General features: G+C 41.7%; 1 protein-coding gene across 1 annotated transcript in view; it reads right to left on the bottom strand.

Annotated features, from left to right (window-relative positions):
- Nucleotides 1-1,150: 1,150 nt before the first annotated feature.
- Nucleotides 1,151-20,394, bottom strand: part of TTC33 (tetratricopeptide repeat domain 33) — a 371,207-nt gene continuing 351,963 nt past the window's right edge. Inside the window, exon 5 of the mRNA XM_089687818.1 lies at nt 1,151-2,559. Within this exon, the coding sequence (XP_089543944.1) occupies nt 2,218-2,559 (342 nt within the window). The 3' untranslated portion in view covers nt 1,151-2,217. The remainder of the gene's footprint in view (nt 2,560-20,394) is intronic.

Genomic DNA, 20,394 nt, shown 5'->3' with positions numbered 1-20,394 from the left:
TGGATCAACTGTGGGTGTAGGATTATAACTTTTTTTTTTATGGTAGAACTAGATGGACGTTTGTCTTTTTTTAGCCACACTAACTATGTAACTATGTAACATAAACAATAATGTGTTTTGGTGTCAGTTTTTTTTTAGTTCTTTACGCAAACCTACAGATCTATTCAGAGCCACACAGGTGGCTGGGGGCTGAGAAAAAAGCAGCTGAGCTGCGGCTTAACCCCCTATCTTCCTCCCCCCAGGCACCCATCTAAAGTCTAAAATATAGCTCAGGAATATTTGATTGGCCAAGAGTGTTCTCTGCTGGTACATAAGATAGACTTATGGTGTAGCTTGACTTGCATTTGCCTATTGAGATTTAAATTTAAATCCATGCTCACAATAGAAGGAACACACCACTGACAATTCATTGTATTCCCTAGCAGTAGATATATATTTTGTGATCTTTTATGCATTTTCACACAATTGGGGATTAATATTTCCCACTTGTATATTTTGGAATAAGCGCTGCTTTTTATTTTTGAGTATGTAATTGACTGGTATCATGGTTTTAAAGTGGCTGCTTTTTTCTTTCTTTTGTTAAAATTTATGACCTAGTGCAAATATTATTTGTCTACAAATATGTCTAAAGGTTCTCAATAATCCAGGTCATCATAACTGCAATGTTGCAGATGTTTCCCTGCTCATACAAGTAACTAGTTCTAATACGTGAACATATACCAGTTGAAAGCTTTTAAATCTGATGGATTTTTAATTCATCATCAAGAAAGCAAGAAAGATTGGAAACATCTAGAAGTGAGCAGGAACACCTCAATACTCCGATATAGGAATGACACTGATAAATATAGACATGATCTCTTACCTTTGGGGAATCCAGAAGTATAAACAGTCAGCAAGTTACTGAGTCCATCATACTACACCTATAACTGAAATACGATTTTTGGGAGGACTGTGCCTTTAAACCTTACAAGGGCTCCATGTACTTCTACCTACAAGAGTCTTTAGCAGATGATAAATGCAACCAAACCTTCTAAAGGATCAATAACAAGCTGTGCAAAGAAACATTATATTCACGTGGCACAAGCAGTACAGAGGAATTGTAACTTGACACAGCTTGACACAAAAAAACACTATGGGTATGTATCCTAAATCATATTTCATGGTTTTAATTATTCAGAACCCATCCAGGAAAATAACAGAATTCACACGTTACAAATCTAAAATAAAACAAGGGTGTACATGGAATAGTATTTAAATACAACATTTAAGCATTGTTTCTGCTTAACAGTAGATGTTTCAGTCCCGGTATTTAATATACAGAAAACCATACATTGCTTAGACTTAACCAGTCCTTATCAGTAGAGTAAACCCTTACTATATCTAAAGCCAAAACTAATTTAGATGGAGAAGAAATGCCAAAAGTCCTCTCTTATTTTAACATCTCTGGTCTGCTGGGGAGATTTCCCTGGGAAGCTAGGGGAATTCTTTTGAACGTGTGGGAAATCCTCTCTTAGGCAGGTATCACAGCGACAACGGTCCCCACTGGAAGACTTCCTCTCTATTCCTGTTCCAGCACCTGATCAAAATCCATCACTTTCCCTACTACTCACATGGGTTTCTGGGACAAATAGAGAGGGCAAATACTGTACTCCAATGGGAACTGAAGACAGCAATAAAAACTGGATGGGTTTCTAAAAAAAATTTTGGCTTTAGATACACTTTAAGAAAGCATCATATCTACCATATGTCTATAGCGTGTGCCTCTTCAGGCCCCACTGCAGAAACCATAACCTTCCATTAAATATAAGAAGATACTTATTAAGATACTTTCATCTCTCAGGCTGGATGTTTTATGGTTCCAGTGCTATAGCTAGAAGAAAAAGAAGGGCCTGTGTCACCATACCATGTGAGTATAACCTTGGCTAATGGAAGTGGCTTATTCACAGTTCTGACACGATGTCAACACACAGCGGCAAAGCTTATGGCTCTCTCCTGGTGAAATTCACATTTAATCACATATGTGATATAAGTGTTCCTTCACTATCATGGCACAAGCAGCTATGACCTTATGTAGCCTTTGATACTATAAGAGAATTGAGATTTAGGAGCGTAGCTTGACCAGATGAAAGAAAGATGGTTTCTAATCAATTGCTATGGGTTACTGCACACCATTTTTCATGTAAATAAAAAAAAAAGCTCAACATATGAATAATTATCTTATCGTGCCTTGATATAAGATGTAGGGTCATCAGAAGTGGTTTTGTTTTCCTCTAACTGCTGACACGGAACTGTTCCTGAAGAAGAGACAACCACTGTGTTATTTTTGTTGGCCATTTTCTGCCTTTGTGATATGGCGTCACACACCGCCACCACCTCATCACTTTCAAAGTCATAGTCCGGGATTGAATCAATGCAGGTATCTCTGCCATTACTCTGAAGATCCTCTCCTTCTACTTCTCTCTTCTGCTGGAGAAGCTGCTGGGCCCATTTCAGATCTTCTTCCCATAACTCTGTGTTGGAGGGATAAAGATGAACAGCAACCTGGAAGCTCCGTATGGCCTAAAAAAAAAGGATGGACAAAACACTTTTTAGTACTGTAAGAAAGGAAAGATGCAGTAGCAATTAGAAAATGTAATCTGCCCAACATCAAAGCGCCCCAGATTTTGGCAGAAACTTGACTAATGAGATAATGAGTTGAGACCAGCAGAAATGACAGAGTGAATACCCTGGACCCTTGTACTTGTCTGGGCTGAGCATAATGGTAAGAACATTGCTGAGCTATAGTAAATACAGTGTACACATGGGGTCCTGTACTCCACTATAGTTGGAGAGAATCATAATGGGAAAATGAAAAAATAACACATCAAACCAAAATGTATACCTCATTATTCATCCTAAAGCTTTTGTGGCCTTAATCCAACCATCCTTTTCAGCACCTATGCCTAACTTTTACTTCTATACCTTTTTCCAGTTTTTGAAAAACACAATCTGAAGTGCCAGTGACATCATCAGTCACTGGCTACAAGGTCACATCTTGGCCACTTAGCTGGGGTCTGCAGGGTGTCTACTGGGATGGTATGAAGAGTGGTGGACAGCTGAGGAGAAAGGTATAGGTGGAACAGGGAGAGCCTCTGACACCCTAAAATGCCAGCTTGATGACTTAAGAGCTGCCTGAACTGAAACTATGTTTTGGGGCATTTCAAAGAATGGTCACCCAGTGCACAGAGAGAACACAGGGATGGTAGGTGTCCTCAACAGGTAGCGCTAGGATCCCACTTCCGGAAGGCTGGCTATTGGGATAGCAGACGTTGGAAGCAGAAATGACTAGAAAACATTGATTGTTCACTCGTTAAGAAAGATTTATTTTTGCTTCCTGTTCTATTGACAACATTTTATCAGACAGGAAGTGAGAGGATTTTTATTTCTGTAGATGTTGTAGAGTAAATCTCTCACTTCCAGATAGCAGTAAAATATGGACAGAGTTCTAATCCTTATTTTTTCCAAAAACTAGAGAAAGGTTTTCAGCTTGACATGCACTTCACAATAGAGTAGCAGTTCTAACCTTTTGTACCTTCTTCCTTTGCCAATATTTCCTTTCTCCATCCACACAGGTGTTCTCTAAGCCCTGGTTCACGCCAGTGCGACCTTCTGTGCAACTTGCCAGTTCAATGTCACATGACAAGTCACAAACCATTTGCAGCAATGCAACCATTCAAATCAGTGCGACTCCCACCGCAGTGACTTTGAACAAGGTTTCTGCACTATTTCTGTGCGATTTGCAACTTGCATTGACATCTGTTAAATGAAGCTGCACAAGTGAACCCGGGCTAAAGGACAACTCTGCCTTTGTACAATTGTCCATTAAAGTGGTTGTAAACCCCATATATAAACCCAGTGAAGTGACTGGCCTCAGGTGATACACAGAGATGAAACAAATCCCTTACGGAAGTTGTACCTGGTTATCTACTGCCATTTGTCCCCTACACCAATTCAAAGTGAAGAATTTTACAGGATCTCTCAACTCTGAAAAGCAGGTGGTGGGGAGCTGAAGTTACACTCATTGAACAGAGCTCTGAAATCTGATTATATGAAAGGGACATGCCCCCTTAACACAGCACACAGGAACAGAGCTGAGACTGTCAATCACAGGCTGTGTCCATCCCATCACCTCTTTTCTCTTAGTCAGGAAAACTTATCAGAAGTGACTCATGCTGATAGTAGAGGAATAAGGCAGCTAACAGAAATGACACTTTGTGCTTGTAATTGAGAAAAGTACACACTATAGAGGGATATGTTTTGTTCATATTTCATGTCTGCGGTTTACAGCCACTTTAATTCCACCCCGAGTGCAGGCTAGGCCAAATACCTTCTGCCATTCACTTTGTAGTCCTTCATAGAGCCACATGACCTTCTCAAAAAATAGCAGTGTCTGTCTGCACATGCACACTTCGGCCCCATTCATTTCTACAGATGACCTTGATGACTGGCCATTGTGAGAGTTATGTCACCACAAACCTAGAAGTGGGATTTTCAGAGTGGCTGCATAGAGAAATAAGAAAGGGAACAGGAGTGGGGAAAGTAAGTTAGGACACTTAGGGATACTTGCAATACCTGGGGATCTGGGTTATTACTATTTTTTTTAAACACAGGCTCATTATGAGAATACGAATAGCAAAATAAAGAGACTTCTCAATCATATTCAACTGCAAAAGCCTTCGGGCAGCACTACATACTCCTAATTAAAAGCTATTTAACTGCATAGCTCCTAATTTCATAATTCAATGTCTTGGAGACAATGGTCACTGGAACATATGTCTCTATTGGAAGCTTTCTCCTTATCTCCTGTTCTGGTGATCACTACAACATTTTGGATTATCCATCACATTCTGTTTTGGTGATAATGGGGAGAGGGCGAATCTACCCAGTAAGGACACAGACTGCATTAAAAAACAGAAAATGGGTCCAACCCTTCTCTTATCTATCCAAAAGAAATATTTTCATTTTATAGGACAACAACCTACTTACTAGTAGTGTACTTAACCACTTCCCATCTGGCCCATGTATATAAATGGCTGGACGGGAGCAGTGCAGGAGCGGGTTGCCGTTCATAAACGGCGCCCGCATTTTCAGCCTGTGCGTGCTTCCTGGGTGCGTTTGGCACCGCGATCCGGTGCCCGCTGTGTCCTCCGGACACCAATTGCTGTACGGGGCCTCTGTGTGAGGTCCAGATCATGTGATCACTGATTGGCCAATCAGTGATCACATGAATAGTAGTAAGCAAGATGTCACTTCTGACATCATTGCTTACTACGTGTGAAATCTGTGAATGATCACAGAGGTCACATGGTACACGCCTATTCACAACAGCCTTTTACCATGTGACAAGCTGTGACCACACACAGCTCTCACAGTATTTCTCAATGGCTGCAAGAATGCAGCCAGAGAGAAGGAGAAATTATTGCTTTTACAGCCTTTATGGGTGTAAAAGCAATCAGTGTAAAAAAAAGAAAAAAAATCTTCATCACTCCCACTAGTAGTACAGTGTCACTATGGTGACACTGTACTGCTACGGTGACAGTATGTAAAAAACCATAAATAATAATATATAAAAAAATAAAAATGTAAACAAAATTTTGAAAAATTATAATTTTTGGTTATAAACTATTTTGAGTTTTTTTTTTTTTTGTTACTAAAAAAGATAGCTGAATACATTTTGACCAAGATTTATGAAGAAAGATTATTTATTTGCAAAATTGTATTGGACTTTTTCATTTATATAGCAGAAAAAAAAATCCCAGTGGTGAACAAATACCACCAAAATAAAGTTTTTTCTGTCAAAAAACGTGAAAAAATTCATATAAGTACAGTGTTGCATGACCGCGCAATTGTCATTCAAAGTGTGACAGCTCTGAAAGCTGAAAACTGGCCTGGACGTGAAGTGGTTAATATAAGAAACATCCCTGATATTTTCTATAGAAAGCAAAAAAAAATATATAGAAATAACCTGCTGCTGATTTATGAGTTGTTCTGTTTTCAGGGCGTGTGGTTTTCATTTTATACAAAAGGTCACTGAAGTTAATTTCAGCCTAAGAAATGACCCCATTATTCAGATTCATTCTCGGGTTATGTAAACCTCATCTCACTCACACACCTTCAAAGTAAATCCTGCTAGAAAAATCAAAGTTTAATGTGCATTCGATGCTGTGACCTCAGCGAACAATAGCTTGCAGCAGTCGCACCCCCCTACAAGAAGTAATGTCAGCGTGCCAGTGAATGCTGAGATTCCGCTCAGTGAAGACCTACTCTCAGGGAACTGTCACTGGCAGAACAATGCTTGGCCACTGCCACTTATTGTTAGAGCAGTCTAGGCATGCACAGACCTAGGACATGTCACAGAGCTGCAATGCAGACATCATCTTATTACCGTAAACTATTATTTGGAATCCCTTTCCTTCACATGCTTAGGGGTAGAAATAACACAGAACACAGTGAGTTCAAAGCAGAGGCTGTATGCTTTGGAACAGAAACTCAAATGCCAGCACACATCTGAATGAAGCCAAGTTATTCATGTGCAGATTTAAATGGTCAACAAATTCTGCTGTACTTTACAAATGACTGCACACTGACCACATACAATACATTTATCCCTGCCCCCGAGCAGCATACAACTTAATACCTTATTGCAGTCATACAGCCCACATGGAAGAAAAATATATTTGAAATATATTTTAAAAATATTCTTCCCAAATATATTGACATATATTTGAAATTTTGGCCATAATCAATATATTTCAGAATATATTTCAATAAATATAAAACAATCTGAAGAATATATTTAAAAAATATTTATTTTTAAAAATATATATTCTTCAGATCTGTTTTAACATATAACAAAAGTCATTTTAACATATATTTTTACATATATTTGTAAATGCATTCCAAAAATGTAGATTTGAATTTTTAAAGACATACAGTATATTTGATTTGAAGTGTATTTTGGCCATATTCAATATATATATATATATATATATATATATATATATATATACATACACACACACACACACATATATACTGCTTGTTGAAATGTGTTTTTATTACAATATATATGAAAAATATTTTTAAAAATACATTTCAAATATACTGTTTGTCTTTAAAAATACATATCTACATTTTTGGCATTACAAATTTATGTAAAAATATATGTTAAAATGACTTTTTTATATGTTAAAAAAAATTGAAGAATATATTTTAAAAAATATATTTTTAAAAATATATATTTTTTAAATATATTATTCAGATATTTTTTAACATATAAAAAAAGCCATTTTAACATATATTTTTACATATATTTGTAATGCCAAAAATGCAGATTTGTATTTTTAAAGACATACAGTATGCAGTGAAGGAAATAAGTATTTGATCCCCTGCTGATTTTGAATGTTTGCCCACTCACAAAGAAATGATCAGTCTAAAAATCGAATATGAACATGCAAATCAGTGCATCAGTTATTAGTCATGCATTTCTTTTGAACTTTTTGTTGCTGTTCTGTCTCTCAGTGTTACAATACACCTACCATTCGATTTTTAGACTGATTATTTCTTTATGAGTGGGCAAACATTCAAAATCAGCAGGGGATCAAATACTTATTTCCTTCACTGTATTTGAAATGTATTTTTTAAAAATATTTTTCATAGATTTTGAAATAAAAACTAATTTCAACATGCAGTATATATATATATTATATATACCTAGATTGTAAGCTCCAAGGAGCAGGGCCCTCCTTTCCCTCTTGTATTGAACTGTATTGTCTCCCGTTATATTGTAAAGCTCTGAGCAAACTGTTGGTGCTATATAAATCCTGTATAATAATAATTATATATATACCGTATTTTTCGCTCCATAAGACGCACCTGACCATAAGACGCACCCTAGGTTTTAGAGGCAGAAAACAGGAAAAAAAAAATTCTGAACTAATGGACTGCAGACATAGTAGAGGAGATGACCAGAGACTGCGGACAGTACAGGGATGACCAGAGACTGCGGACAGTACAGGGATGACCAGAGACTGCGGACAGTACAGGGATGACCAGAGACTGCGGACAGCACAGGGATGACCAGAGACTGCGGACAGCACAGGGATGACCAGAGACTGCGGACAGCACAGGGATGACCAGAGACTGTGGACAGCACAGGGATGACCAGAGACTGCGGACAGCACAGGGATGACCAGAGACTGCGGACAGCACAGGGATGACCAGAGACTGTGGACAGCACAGGGATGACCAGAGACTGCGGACAGCACAGGGATGACCAGAGACTGCGGACAGCACAGGGATGACCAGAAACTGTGGACAGTACAGGAGATGACTGCTGACCTTTGGGGAGGGAGGGGGATTTGACAGGTACCCGCTCTTACTTCCGCAGAGTTTTTTTTTATCTTACCTGTTCCTCTATCCAGCCGCGCGCTGTCTTCCCGGCTTCTCTAGTGTGGGCGCTCGTCGGACAGCCGGATGCCCAGTGCGCATGCGCGAGAAGCGCTGCGCTTTGTGATTGGTCCGGCGGCTTCTGGGATCTGTCATGTGTCCCAGGTACCGCCTTACCATTCACAAAGAGCACTGCTTCTTGCACATGCGCACTTGGCACCCGGCTGTCACGCCCAGTGCCCACACTACAGAAGCCGGGAAGAGGATAGAGGGACAGGTAAGGTCCCACTGCAGAGCTGAGCGCCCGGCCCGGTATTCTGACACGGCGGCGGTGGAAATACCGGACCGGCCGCTCTATATTCGCTCCATAAGACGCACTGACATTTTCCCCCCTTTTTTGGGGGAAAAAAAGTGCGTCTTATGGAGCGAAAAATACGGTATATATATATATATACGTATATATTGAAATATATTTTGAAACATACTGAATATGGCTAACATGTTAGCATTTCAAATATATGTCAATATATTTGGTAAGAATATTTTTAAAATATATTTCAAATATGTTTTTCTTCCATATGGGAGGCTAATTAAGGGGGAAGCAGATTAGCTTACTAGTATTTTCATTTTGGAGGAAACACATGCAAATTTATAGAGAACATACACTCACCGGCCACCTTCTTGGGTACACCTGTTCAAACGCTTAGTAACACAAATTGCTAATCAACTAATCACATGGCAGCAACTCAATGCATTTAGGCAGCTAGACGTGGTGAAGACAACTTGCTGAGTTTCAAACTGAGCATCAGAATGGGGAAGAAAGGGGATTTAAGTAACTTTGAATGTGGCATGGTTGTTGGTGCCAGACAGGCTGGTCTGAGTATTTCAAAAACTGCTGATCTACTGGGATTTTCAAGCACAACCATCTCTAGGGTTTTCAGATAATGGTCAGAAAAAGAGAAAATATCCAGTTGTGTGGCTGAAAATGCCTTGTTGAGGTCAGAGGAGAATGGGCAGACTGGTTTGAGATGATAGAAAGCCAACAGTAACTCATGTCAATATGGACCAAAATCTCTGAGGAATGTTTCCAACATCCTTGCTGAATCTATGCCATGAAGAATTATAGCAGTTCTGAAGGCAAATGAGGGTCCAAGCCGGTACTAGCAAGGTGTGCCTAATAAAGTGGCCGGTGAATGTATAAACTTTGGATAGTACCTTGTGTTACCTACTGCAAATTTACAAATTTACCAGGCCTATCCATGATGTCTGATAAACATGATAAACAGGCACAATTTGTCTTCTGTTGCAAGAAACCTCCGCCAATCAGTAAAGTGTATATATTCAGTATTATATACAAGGGTTATTTAAAAGGTTTCTGCACTTTTTTAAACATACAGTTGTGTTCAAAATAATAGCAGTCAGACATCACTAACCTGATCAATCACTGTTTTTGGTAGAAATTATATTTCTACATGGCAAATAATTTACTAGCAGGTGTAGTAGAGTAATAGAAATCCAACAGACCCAACAGTCATGACATGCATGCTGCTGATTCTGTGTAATTCAATCACTAATTGAAAGGGGCATGTTCAAAATAATAGCAGTGTGGAGTTCTATTAGTGAGGTCATTCATTCTTTGAAAAACAGGTGGCAATTATTGCCCTTATTTAAGGAAGGAAGGCAGCAAATGTTGTACATGCTGGTTACAGTGCATTTCTCTCTGAAATTCTGAGGAAAATGGGTTGTTCCAGACATTGTTCAGAAGAACAGCGTACTTTGATTAAAAAGTTGATTGGAGAGGGGAAAACATATAAAGAAGTGCAGAAAATGATAGGCTGCTCAGCTAAAATGATCGCATTTGCTTTAAAATGGCAACCAAAACCTGAAAGACGTGGAAGAAAGCGAAAAACTACCATTCGAATGGATAGAAGAATAGCCAAAATGGCAAGGACTCAGCCAACAATCAGCTCCAGGAAGATGAAAGAAGGTGTAAAGTTACCTGTGAGTACTGTTACAATTAGAAGACGCCTATGTGAAGCCAAGCTATCTGCAAGAAGCCCCCGCAAAGTCCCACTGTTGAAAAAAAGACGTGCTGAATGGGTTCCAGTTTGCCAAAGAGCACATTGACTGGCCTAAAGAGAAATGGCGCAACATTTTGTGGACTGATGAAAGTAAGATTGTTCTTTTTGGGTCTAGTGGCCGGAGACAGTTTGTCAGACGACCCCCAAACACTGAATTCAGGCCACAGTACACTGTGAAGACAGTGAAGCATGGTTGCGCAAGCATCATGATATGGGGATGTTTCTCATACTACGGTGTTGGGCCTATTTATCGCATACCAGGGATCATGGATCAATTTGAATACATCAGAATACTTGAAGAGGTCATGCTGCCTTATGCTGAAGAGGAAATGCCCTTGAAATGGGTGTTCCAACAAGACAACGACCCCAAACACACCAGTAAACGTGCAACATCTTGGTTCCAGACCAACAAGATTGATGTTATGGAGTGGCCAGCCCACTCCCCGGATCTTAATCCAATAGAAAACTTGTGGGGTGACATCAAAAATGCAATTTCTGAGGCAAAACCAAGAAATAGAGAAGAACTGTGGAATGTAGTCCAATCATCCTGGGCTGGAATACCTGTTCACAGGTGCCAGAAGTTGGTTGACTCCATGCAACACAGATGTACAGCAGTTCTCAGAAACAGTGCTTATACAACTAAATATTCATTAAGTCATTCAAAGGAAAGCAAAATCTTCAAACATTTTTCAGTTTATATAGTGAATGTTTGAGTTTGTAAAGAAGAATACAAACACTGCTATTTTTTTGAACAGTCTAATATTCACTTTTCTTCCATTTTTTTTAGAGGAACAACACAAATTTGATATATTTTTCTTCATGTTTTGATTTGGAATAGAATGTGTAGTGTTCCCAATGCATTTGTGTGTATGGAAATAAAAGCTATTAGAAAGATTTTGAGCTTTATTCACTTTTTTCAACACACTGCTATTATTTTGAACACAACTGTATGTATATGGATAAAAGTGCAGAAACATTTTGAAGACCCCTTATATATATATATATATATATATATATATATATATATACACACACACCATACAGCCAAGGTGCCCAGGCTGACCCATGTCCACAGCCAAAGACACCTACAATGGGCACGAGCATCAGAACTGGACCATGGGGCAATGGAAGAAGGTTGCCTGGCCTGATGAATCACATCACATGTTGATGGCCTGGTGCATGTGCATTTTTTACTTGGGGAAGAGATGGCACCAGGATGCAGTATGAGAATAAGGCAAGCTGCAGGAGCTAGTGTGATACTTGGGTCCTGCCATTGGTGTGGATGTTACTTAACAATTACCACCGACCTAAACATTGTTGCTGACCAAGTAAATTGCTTCATGGAAACAGTATTCTTTGATGGCAGTGGCCTCTTTCACCAGGAAAATGCACCCTGCCCCAGTGCACAAATGGTTTGAGGAACACAGCAATGAGTTATTGCAAGGTCATATATATTTAAAAAATGGACCAAGCTAAGGTCACAAATAGAAAAAATAAACTGTGCAATCTTTAAAGTGATAATACTGAGCAAGATACAAATACAATATTAATATTCAGTCCCAACATGTGAATAATTGGTGCAACGGTGCTGTATCTTTAACAGTGATACTCCATACTGAAATGACAAGTGCTTCACTGTGTTCACACTGGTGCCCCACATAGATGTAAACTCACCGTCATTTCATGACCACCTATCTCTTGGTAAGTCACACTCGCTGTTTGGGACTATCCCAGTTTGCAATACGGTCCTGATGGCTGATATTCCTTCGCCCTTATAACCGTGGTTGCTGGTGGTAAATAATAATATTCTACTAGATCTGCATCAATGTTAGGCAACTCCTCTCCTCCACAGTGCAGTATTTCATATTTTCAGCATAAATCAAAACAAAACCAGACCATAGTATAAAACTGTATAAAACTTTAATATGGGGTCAAACAATAAAATGCCACTCACAAAAAAATGCCTTTCCTGGCACTGGGTGTATTCAGCTTAGTATATTATGAATGGGAATTAAGATGGCCACTGCATTCCAGCGTGCGTTCCATGGAAAATATGAAATACTGCCTGTGGAGGAGAGGAGTTGCCTAACATTGATGCAGTCCTAGTGGAAAGTTATTGGTTACCAACAGCAACCACGGTTATAAGGGCGAAGGAATATCAGCCATCAGGACCGGATTGCATACTGGGATAGTCCCAAAAAGCGAGTGTGACTTACCTAGAGATAGGTGGTCATGAAATGACAGTGAGTTTACATCTATGTGGGGCACCAATGTGAACACAGTGAAGCACTTGTCTCAGTATGGAGTATCACTGTTAATGATACAGCACCATTGCACCAATTATTCACATGTTGGGACTGAATATTAATACTGTATTTGTATCTTGCTCAGTATTATCACTTTAAAGATCGCACAGTTTATTTTGTCTATTTGTGACCTTAGAGCGGTCCATTTTTGAAATATATAAGATTTTGTGTTTAACAATTGACATTTAGGACTGCTGCTATATAGGTATCTTATATATAAATTCTTTCACTTATATGTTAATTAATTTTTTTCCTAAGTGCAACAGCACCACTTTTTTCTTTCAAACACAGTTATTGCAAGGTGTTGACTTGGTCTCCAAATTCTCCAGATCTCAATGCAATTGAGCATCTGTGGGATGTTCTGGAAAAACAACTCCAATCCATGGAAGCTCTATCTTGCAACTTACAGGACTTAACCACTTCCCGTCCGGCCGCTGTTTATAAACGGCAGGACGGGACACCTACAGGAGCGGGTTGCCGTCTCTAAACGGCACCTTGTGTCCGAGGCTCGTGCGTGGCTCCTAGAGCGCGCACCCGCGAGCCCGATGATCGCCGAGTCCGACGGACACGGTAGATTATGTGACATGGTATGGGACCAATGAAATCGGTCCCATACCATGTGATCAGCTGTGTCCAATAAGGACACAGCTTAAGTGTAAACAAAAGCCGCATGGTGCGGCTTCCGCCTCCTTCTCCTCACACGGAGTTGTCTGTGAGAGGAGAAACAGCCAAGAAGAGGTAGTAGTCAACTGCCCTCCACCTCAGTGACACCTGATCGCCCCTAAAGTGTCCCTGATCGCCCCACGTGTCCCTGATCACCCCAATAAGTGGCCCTGATTGCCCCAACAAGTGGCTTTGACCATAAGTGGCCCTGATTGCCCCCACAAGTGGCCCTGATTGCCCCAAGTGGCCCTGATTGCCCCAAGTGGCCCTGATCGCCCCAAGTGGTCCTGATCGCCCACAAGTGGCCCTGATCACCCAACAAGTGGCCCAGCAGTGTCCCTGATTGTCAGTGTCCCTGATCGCCACATAGTGGCCCAGCAGTGTTCCTGATCTCCACAGTGTCCCTGATCGTCACAGTGTTCCTGATCGCCACACAAGTGGCCAAGCAGTGTCCCTGATCGCCGCAGTGGCCAAGCAGTGTCCCTGATCGTCACACAAGTGGCCCAGCAGTATCGCCGCAGTGGCCAAGCAGTGTCCCTGATTGCCACACAAGTGGCCCAGAAGTGTCCCTGATTGCCGCAGTGGCCCAGCAGTGTCCCTGATCACCACAGTGTACCTGATTGCCGCACAAGTGGTCCAGCAGTGTTCCTGATCGCCACAGTGTCCCTGATTGTCGCACAAGTGGTCCAGCAGTGTCCCTGATTGCCGCAGTGTCCCTGATTGCCGCAGTGGCCCAGCAGTGTCCCTGATCGCCACACAAGTGGCCCAGCAGTGTCCCTGATTGCCGCACAAGTAACCCAGCATTGTCCCTGATTGCCGCACAAGTGGTCCAGCAGTGTCCCTGATCACCGCAGTGGCCCAGCAGTGTCCCTGATCACCGCAGTGTCCCTGATTGCCGCACAAGTGGTCCAGCAGTGTCCCTGATCGCCGCAGTGGCCCTGATTGCCGCAGTGGCCCAGCAGTGGCCCTGACCACCACACAAGTGGCCCAGCAGTGTCCCTGATCACCGCATTGGCCCAGCAGTGTTCCTGATCACCACACAAGTGGCCCAGCAGTGTCCCTGATCACCGCATTGGCCCAGCAGTGTTCCTGATCACCACACAATTGGCCCAGCAGTGTCCCTGATCCCCACATTGGCCCAGCAGTGTTCCTGATCACCACACAAGTGGCCCAGCAGTGTCCCTGATCACCACACAAGTGGCCAGCAGTGTCCCTGATCGCCGGACAAGTGGTCCAGCAGTGCCCCTGATCACCGCAGTGTCCCTGATCACCGCAGTTGCCCAGCAGTGTTTCTGATCGCCACACAAGTGGCCCAGCAGTGTCCTGATCATCGCAGTGGCCCAGCAGTGTCCATGGTCGCCGCACAAGTGGTCCAGCAGTGTCCCTGATCGCCACAGTGTCCCTGATTGCCACAGTGTCCCTGATCGCCACACAAGTGGCCCAGCAGTGTCCCTGATCACCGCAGTGGCCCAGCAGTGTCCCTGATCACCATACAGTGGCCCAATCAGTGTCCCTGATCACCTTACAGTGTGCCTGTTCATAAAGTGTCCCTGATCTCTGCCACACCAGTGGATCCTGTTCACTGCCATCGTCTGTGAGGAGAGAGATCCAGTACAGCTAACTGTGAGTAATTTTCAGCCTTTGCACAGAGTTTACACACACTCACAAAACATTGCCAGCCACCTCACTGTATCTCTGATTTTTGCCCAACAGTGACTAGTGTGAACCAACTGCAGCCAGATATCTGTCCCTCACTGCAACACCATCCTGATCACTGCCATACCAGTGGGTCCTGATCAGTGTCAAAAATATGGCCAAAAGATCATATACAAACGAGGAGGCATTTCAAATTCTGAGTATGACAGATGAGAGTGACGGAGAACTCTCACTGTCAAACTCTGATTCTGTATATGAACCAGAACACAGCAGCGGTTCACTCTCTGAATCAGAAGAAGGTGTTCCAACAAAAAGAATGAGGAACTCCAAGGAGCAGCAAGCAACCACCAGCAGCTCAATACGTTCTTCTGATATGGCTACTACCAGCACTGTAAGTGCAAGTTCTAGTATTCAGGTGTCACATCAGCCACCAAGGATTAGGGCCCATACTGCTGTCCCAGATGCTCTTTTAAACCCTGTGTGGCTACCTTCAGGATCAGGAGCACCTATAATTCCCCCATTCATAGCCCAGTCAGGCATTCAGGCAGAAACCCAAAATTTTACAGCCATTGATTATTTCCATTTATTTTTCACTGAAGAGTTTTTGAATTCAGTTGTGCACCAATGCAATATTTTCGCCCAGCAATTAATCACTCAAAATCCCAACTCCTGTTATGCTCGAACATTTGAGTGGAAATGCCTCACAGTTGAAGAATTTAAAGTGTTTCTTGGCCTTACATTTAATATGGGACTAACGAAAAAAAATGAACTGCATGCTTATTGGTCGACAAATCCCATTCAACACATGCCGCTCTTTTCTGCCACTATGTCCAGGACCCGCTATAAAACAATTCTGCACTTTCTACATTTCAACGATAATTCCCTGTTCCCCCCCAGAGATCACCCCGAGTACGACAAACTTTATAAAATTCGTCCACTAATCAATTATTTCAACCAAAAATTTTCAGAAATATATTGTCCTGAAAAAAACATCTGTGTCGATGAATCCCTAATCCATTTCACTGGGAGGCTGATCATAAAACAGTACATTCCAAGTAAACGGGCCAGATACGGGGTGAAGATGAACAAACTCTGCGAAAGGTCCACAGGATACGTGCACAAGTTCCGTATCTACGAGGGAAAGGACAGTCAGCTAGAGCCCCCTGAATGCCCAGCCTATATGGGGATTAGTGGAAAAATTGTCTGGGACCTGGTATACCCCCTCTTCAATCAGGGGTACCATCTTTACGTGGACAATTTCTACACAAGCCTGCCCCTTTTCCGCCACCTTTATCTCAAGGACACTGTAGCCTGTGGCACAGTTCGACCCAATCGGAAGGGACACAACAATTGGTTGCCACCAAGCTAAACAGGGGGGAGTCAGCTAGCTTGAGAAATGAAGAGATCCTGGCCCTTAAGTGGCGAGACAAACGGGATGTGTATGTCCTTTCATCTATCCATAACAGCAGCTCATTGGAAATTCAAGGAAGTCACGGTCCCATCCGAAAACCCCAATGCATACACGAATACAACCTGTTCATGGGGGGAGTGGATTTAAATGATCAAATGTTACAGCCCTACATACCCAACAGAAGATCAATCTACTGGTATAAAAAAGTATCCTTCTACCTTTTCCATATGGCCCTGTACAATTCCTACATCGTTTTCCAGAAGTCCACACAAAGACCTGTCACCTTCTTACAATATCAGGAAGAGATTATCACATCCCTCATCTATCAAGTAAGACCCGTACCTGAACAAATTCGGTCTGATGCAGTGAGCCGATTGCATGAAAGACATTTCCCCAATATCGTCCCCCCTACCGAAACAGACCGCAATACTCAAAAGAGATGTCGGGTATGCTCCAAACATAGAATTCGATCTGACACCCGATACTACTGTCCCCAGTGTCCCTCAAAGCCTGGTCTCTGTATAGAAGAGTGCTTCCGTATCTACCATACCGCACTACATTATTAGTGAAGTACGGTGAAGATATATTTCTTTGTCCTCTGTTTGCTATTTCCCTGCCACGTTTCTGCCTGTTGCCTGAATTCATTTTCCTGCCTTCCATCTGAACTGACCTCGGCCTGTTTATTGACCATGCCTCTGCTTGCTGCCTGAACTGACCTCGGCGTGTTAATGGACCATGCCTCTGCCTGCTACCTGAACTGACCTCGGCCTGTTACTCGACCATGCCTCTGCTTGCTGCCTGAACTGACCTCGGCCTGTTAATCGACCATGCCTCTGCCTGCTGCCTGAACTGACCTCAGCCTGTTAATCGACCATGCCTCTGCCTGCTGCCTGAACTGACCTCGGCCTGTTAATCGACCATGCCTCTGCCTGCCTCCTGGACTGATCTTTTGCCCTCCCACTTTAGTAGTGGGATTCAAGACAACACAGGGGTCTCACGTATGTGAGGGGATCCAGAGTAGTGTTTCCGAGCAGAGAAAACTTTTTTGTTTTCTTTGGGTTTTTTAATTCCCGGATCAGGGTCTGGAGACCAGAGGCTTCGAAGAGATTTGGGTGGGATGAAGCCACTACCCCTTTGTCCAGTCTTATCTAACCAAGGCCCTAAGCTTAATGTTTCTGCCTGGACCAATCCTTTTACCACGTCTTTGCTTGCTGTCTGTATTGACTGTGGCCTTTTTATGGACCATGTTTCTGTCTTCTTCCTGGACCACTACTTTGCCTGTTTGCTCACCACGTCTATGCATGACACCGGTACTGACCCATCTGCACATCCCACTGGCTACCTTCCTGCAAGACACTGGTGCCACCCATCCTCTGCACTGAAACAACAGGTACTCTTTGGTTTATCTTTTGTTCAACTTCTTGGTGAATGAACATAGTGCTATGTGGACAGCCACGTACTAGTAGGTTAAGCTCCAGGACCTCCAAAATTGTCATACGTAGTCAATAAATTAGATGTGTAATTTTTGCCCTTAGTATGCCTAACGGTGCTTATTGCATGTGGGGCCCCTCCATTTGGTTAGGCTGTGAAAAAGTCTTGCACGTGTGGTATCGTTATACTCAGGAAGAGTTAGAGAATGTGTTTTGGGGTGTAATTTTAAGTATGCCTATGCAGTGTATTAGAAATATCTTCTATATTGACAACTTTGCATAGAAAAAAATACATTTTCATTTTCTTTTAACATATTCCAAAAAAAAAATGAAGTCTTCAGAAGACTCCCCATGCCTCTTAAAACATACCTTGGGGTGTTTGCTTTCCAAAATGGGGTCATTTTGTGGATAATTCCATTGCCCTGATGCTCCAGGACCTCCAAAACGGCAATAGGTAGTCAAGAAATTAGATGTGTAATTTTTGCCCTTAGAACGCTAACAGGTGCTTATTGGATGTGGAACCCCTCTATGTGGCCAGACTGTGAAAAAGTCTCACACATTTGGTATCGCCATATTCAGCAGGAGTTAAAGAATGCATTTTGAGGTGTAATTTTAAGTATGCCTATGCTGTGTAATAGAAATATCTCATAGATTGACAACTTTGCATAAAAAAAAAAATTTTCATTTTATTTTCACATTTTCCAAAAACTTATGGCAAAAAATGAAGTCTTCAGAAGACTCCCCATGCCTCTTAAAACATACCTTGGGGTGTTTGCTTTCCAAAATGGGGTCTTTTTGTGGATAATTCCATTGTCCTGATGCTCCAGGACCTCCAAAACAGCAATAGGTAGTTAAGAAGTTAGATGTGTGATTTTTGCCCTTAGAACGCTAACAGGTGCTTATTGGATGTGGAACCCCTCTATGTGGCCAGACTGTGAAAAAGTCTCACACATTTGGTATCACCATATTCAGGAAGAGTTAGATAATGTGTTTTGGGGTATAATTTTAAGTATGCCTATGCAGTGTATTAGAAATATCTCATAGATTGACAACTTTGTGTAGAAAAAAATACATTTTCATTTTCTTTTCGCATTTTCCAAAAACTTGTGGCAAAAAATGAAGTCTTCAGAAGACTCCGCATGCCTCTTAAAACATACCTTGGGGTGTTTGCTTTCCAAAATGGGGTCTTTTTGTGGATAATTCCATTGTCCTGATGCTCCAGGACCTCCAAAACAGCAATAGGTAGTTAAGAAATTAGATGTGCGATTTTTGCCCTTAGAACGCTAACAGGTGCTTATTGGATGTGGAACCCCTCTATGTGGCCAGACTGTGAAAAAGTCTCACACATTTGGTATCACCATATTCAGGAAGAGTTAGAGAATGTGTTCTGGGGTGTAATTTTAAGTATGCCTATGCAGTGTATTAGAAATATCTCATAGATTGACAACTTTGTGTAGAAAAAAATACATTTTCATTTTCTTTTCGCATTTTCCAAAAACTTGTGGCAAAAAATGAAGTCTTCAGAAGACTCTGCATGCCTCTTAAAACATACCTTGGGGTGTTTGCTTTCCAAAATGGGGTCATTTTGTGGATAATTCCATTGCCCTGATGCTCCAGGACCTCCAAAACGGCAATAGGTAGTCAAGAAATTAGATGTGTAATTTTTGCCCTTAGAACGCTAACAGGTGCTTATTGGATGTGGAACCCCTCTATGTGGCCAGACTGTGAAAAAGTCTCACACATTTGGTATCGCCATATTCAGCAGGAGTTAAAGAATGCGTTTTGAGGTATCATTTTAAGTATGCCTATGCTATGTAATAGAAATATCTCATAGATTGACAACTTTGCTTAAAAAAAAATACATTTTCATTTTCTTTTCACATTTTCCAAAAACACGTGGCAAAAAATGAAGTCTTCAGAGGACTCCACATGCCTCTTAAAACATACCTTGAGGTGTTTTCTTTTGAAAATGGGGTCATTTTGTGGGTAATTCAATTGTCCTGGTGCTCCAGGACCTCTAAAACTGTGATAGACAGTCAAGAAATTAGATGTGTAATTTTTGCCCCTAGAACGCCTAAGGGTGCTTATTGGATGTGGGGCCCTTCTATGTGGTTAGGCTGTGAAAAAGTTTTACACATGTGGTATCGCCATACTCAGGATGAGTAGCAGAATGTGTTTTGGGGTGTAATTGCAAGTATGCCTATGCCGTGTGAGAGAAAGAACTTGTTAAATGACAACTTTGTGGGAAAAAAAAAAAGAATTTTTTTTACTTTCATCATTTCCTTAAAAAATTGGCAAAAAATGACAACTTCAAAAAACTCCCCATGCCTCTCATTAAATACCTCAGACTGTCTACTTTCCAAAAAGGGGTCGTTTGGGGGGTATTTGTACTGTCCTGGCATTTTAGGGCCCCAAGAAAT

Source organism: Staurois parvus, unplaced genomic scaffold (assembly GCF_062004578.1).
Source record: "Staurois parvus isolate SC_StPar_1 unplaced genomic scaffold, SC_StPar_1.0 ptg000438l, whole genome shotgun sequence".
Lineage (NCBI taxonomy): Eukaryota > Metazoa > Chordata > Amphibia > Anura > Ranidae > Staurois > Staurois parvus.
The sequence above is the reverse complement of the archived record's forward strand: the minus strand, read 5'-3'. Positions and strand labels throughout refer to the sequence as shown.